We start from the raw sequence: 2,871 nt of genomic DNA, 5'->3' as shown, positions 1-2,871 counted from the left end.
TTGTGGTAGGCTAGATCAAATCCAAAATTACTTCATACAAATTACCTTCAGCATCATGGAGTAAGTGACTCCCTGCTCATCATGAAAGTTGATGTTTTCGTTGATGAGAGAGATGTCGTGCTTGTTCAGTTCACAAGTTCCTTTGCCGTTCTTCTTGGATGACATTTTGTAGTTTGTAGAACTACACCAAGCGTTTCTCATACATTGTTGGCTGCACGATATCAGACTGGGAGAGTCAAACCTTTTAACAACGTAACCCTTAAGCTGCTTATTTTCTCAAATTTCAAAGTATGATGAACGAGATATAGAGTTTTCTTCGGTGGAGAAAACAGCGGTAGATTGTAATAGGAAAAACATCAAAACTTTCGTAAATCCCATCACTATGTAAAGTCAGTGCGAACTATAATATTCTTGATATTATAGAGATACGTCAAATCACTCGCTTTTTTATGTGACTGAGAAAATTAGTTCATTGTGATAGGTGGACAGCAGAAAATTTATGCGTAAATTCTTAATATAATTTGTTTTGTAATGCAGTGCAAATAAATACATTTGCAAGATGGTGTATAATCCGCATTTGAACCCTGATGGTTAAACGAAATACTCGGGTCCCTAAGACGACATGAACGATTGGTCGATTTCAGTCTGTGTAATCAGTACGGTGGTGGTCGGTTATCTTCGGCAGCCATAGTTTAACAAGTGTTCATATTTTCCATTCGGTAAGTTAATATTCTTATCAATGTCATCTCTATTTTAAATTTAACTTGTTCGAGGTTAGACACAGCAGTAACATCAATAGAGATAACATTGAAGTTATCAGCCTTCTAATTTGTGGTAAATTTGTGACCATTCAAAGCGACGAAAATTCCATTCAAATTTCTTGGCCGTTGGTCGGTCAAACCGTAATATTTTTCGGATTTCTCTTGATAAATACAAAAGTTCTTTATATCTGTAACAATAAATTTCGAGAAAAGTCGATGGTAGACCCAGCACTTAAGTAAGATGAACTCCTTCGATCCGCCACATTGGCTGGCCGCCAAGGTCACTCGAAATCGGCCTTCTCGGTATTTTTCAAAGTAAAAACAAGTGGAACTTTTTATCATCCATTTCGTAGTTAGAGCCCTGAAACAAGACTGCATGCCAAATTTCATGCAGCAAAATTGGTGACTGCGGTGGTCGCGATACTTTTATTTGGCTGAAAATAACAGACTATGGGTGCGTTCCTTTGGGGTGATCTGGATCAGGATCAGTGATCCTAGATCACTTGGATCATGGTGCATCAAAGGAACCGATGAATCCACTCTGGTCACGGATTCATCGGTTCCTTTGATGCACCATGATCCGAGTGATCTTGGATCACTGATCCTGATACAGATCAGCCCAAAGGAACGCACCCTATGACTCCCTGATAACTCTTAAAAAATTGTCACGCGCGCCCCAACATAACGCAATGAGGAATCTCAACCTTTTCCTAGCCCCCAGTTCCAGTGAAAGAAAACACGGCCTCGACAGTTGATACATGTTCCTTAGCTTTTATTTTGCGTTCACTACACAACCAAACACACTCAAAGGTTGAGGCATGGGCGCGTTGGTCAGCCAGGCCTAAGATTTGTTTTAATAGAACTCTTTAGCTTGGGCGGTTTGTTTTCCCATTGTAGACCACGTGATATTCTCTAGAGAATTTTTCTTTCATTCATCTTAAAATTTTTCATTCATATACATGCGACTATTTAAAAATTTGAAAGCAAGAATTCTCAAGAGTATCATCACGTGGTCTGCAATGGGAAAACAAACTGCCCAAGGTAAAGAGGTCTATTGAGACAATAAGCTATCATCAAAGTGGATAAGAGATAAATAAAATGACATCCTACATTCGCCCAAGCTGGACACGTAGACCCTAAAATCCTCTTATTAGGAAAAATTGAGACCATTTCAACCCTGACCAAAGGCAATGGCACCACCTTTGGGGTTTAAGGAGAATGAAAGAGAAATCAGATAACGCTATTTAGACGATAAAATAAACCTTATACGAAAGTGCTAGTGGCAAGGTTGACCGAAGAATATCACAAGTTTCTCAACCGTCTCTTCTTACAAACGCACAAACCACGAGCCTTGGCGTACTACGCTCGCGTCCAGTTCTCTGTTTCCTGTCGGCAAAATATTAATTTATGTTAATACCGATTATCACAAATTACACTTTATTGCAACAATTAATAACGTTTTTTACAATAACTGTCTAATTTCTCGCGCGCTGATTGGCTTATTTTATCATCAGTAAGAGTACAGACAGATAAAATTTTAATTCATGCAAGCTTTCAAGTTTAACTTTCAGCTGTTAAACTGTCAACGTTTTAACCAATGAGATTTTATGGACTTTTGTAAGTAGCCAATCAAAAAGCGAGAAAAGCTAACGACAACGTTTGCGTCATTTAGCGTAAAATTCACTTATCTTTGTTGACGGCAAGTTTACGGCGTCTTTTCCCCTCATTTATTCCCCGCTTTTGACCATTTTGGGGTCTTGTTATTGTAAAAAGCAAATTGACGTCAGTTTTTTATGCGTCTGTCCTCTTATTGATAATAAATTTCGTCATAACATTGTCAATGCTTACTGTGAAACCACTCGCTTGCGGCTCGTGGTTCCACAGCAACTTTGACAATGTTATGACGCAATTTATCATCAATAAGAGGGCAGACGCATAAAAAACTGACGGCAATTTGTTTAACTTATAATCTATCAAATATTTTCGCTTGCGCGCAATTGGTTTAAACGCGTCAGGTGACTAAATATTCCGCAGCTAAATTAGAGAATATCTGAGTGATGTGTCTTCCTCGGCCCTTTTACCAGATGAGGACCAAATACTGGCCTCGCCA

General features: G+C 38.8%; 1 protein-coding gene across 1 annotated transcript in view; it reads right to left on the bottom strand.

Moving 5' to 3' along the window:
* Positions 1-201, bottom strand: part of LOC110042004 (C-type lectin domain family 4 member E-like) — a 1,912-nt gene extending 1,711 nt beyond the window's left edge. Inside the window, exon 1 of the mRNA XM_089294176.1 lies at positions 46-201. Within this exon, the coding sequence (XP_089150302.1) occupies positions 46-201 (156 nt within the window). The remainder of the gene's footprint in view (positions 1-45) is intronic.
* Positions 202-2,871: the final 2,670 nt, after the last annotated feature.

This window comes from Orbicella faveolata, unplaced genomic scaffold (assembly GCF_042242905.1).
Source record: "Orbicella faveolata isolate gen_17 unplaced genomic scaffold, um_ofav_v1 contig_25, whole genome shotgun sequence".
Classification (NCBI taxonomy): Eukaryota; Metazoa; Cnidaria; class Anthozoa; order Scleractinia; family Merulinidae; genus Orbicella; species Orbicella faveolata.
Note: the sequence above shows the minus strand (reverse complement) of the source record. Positions and strands in the feature narration are given on the sequence as shown.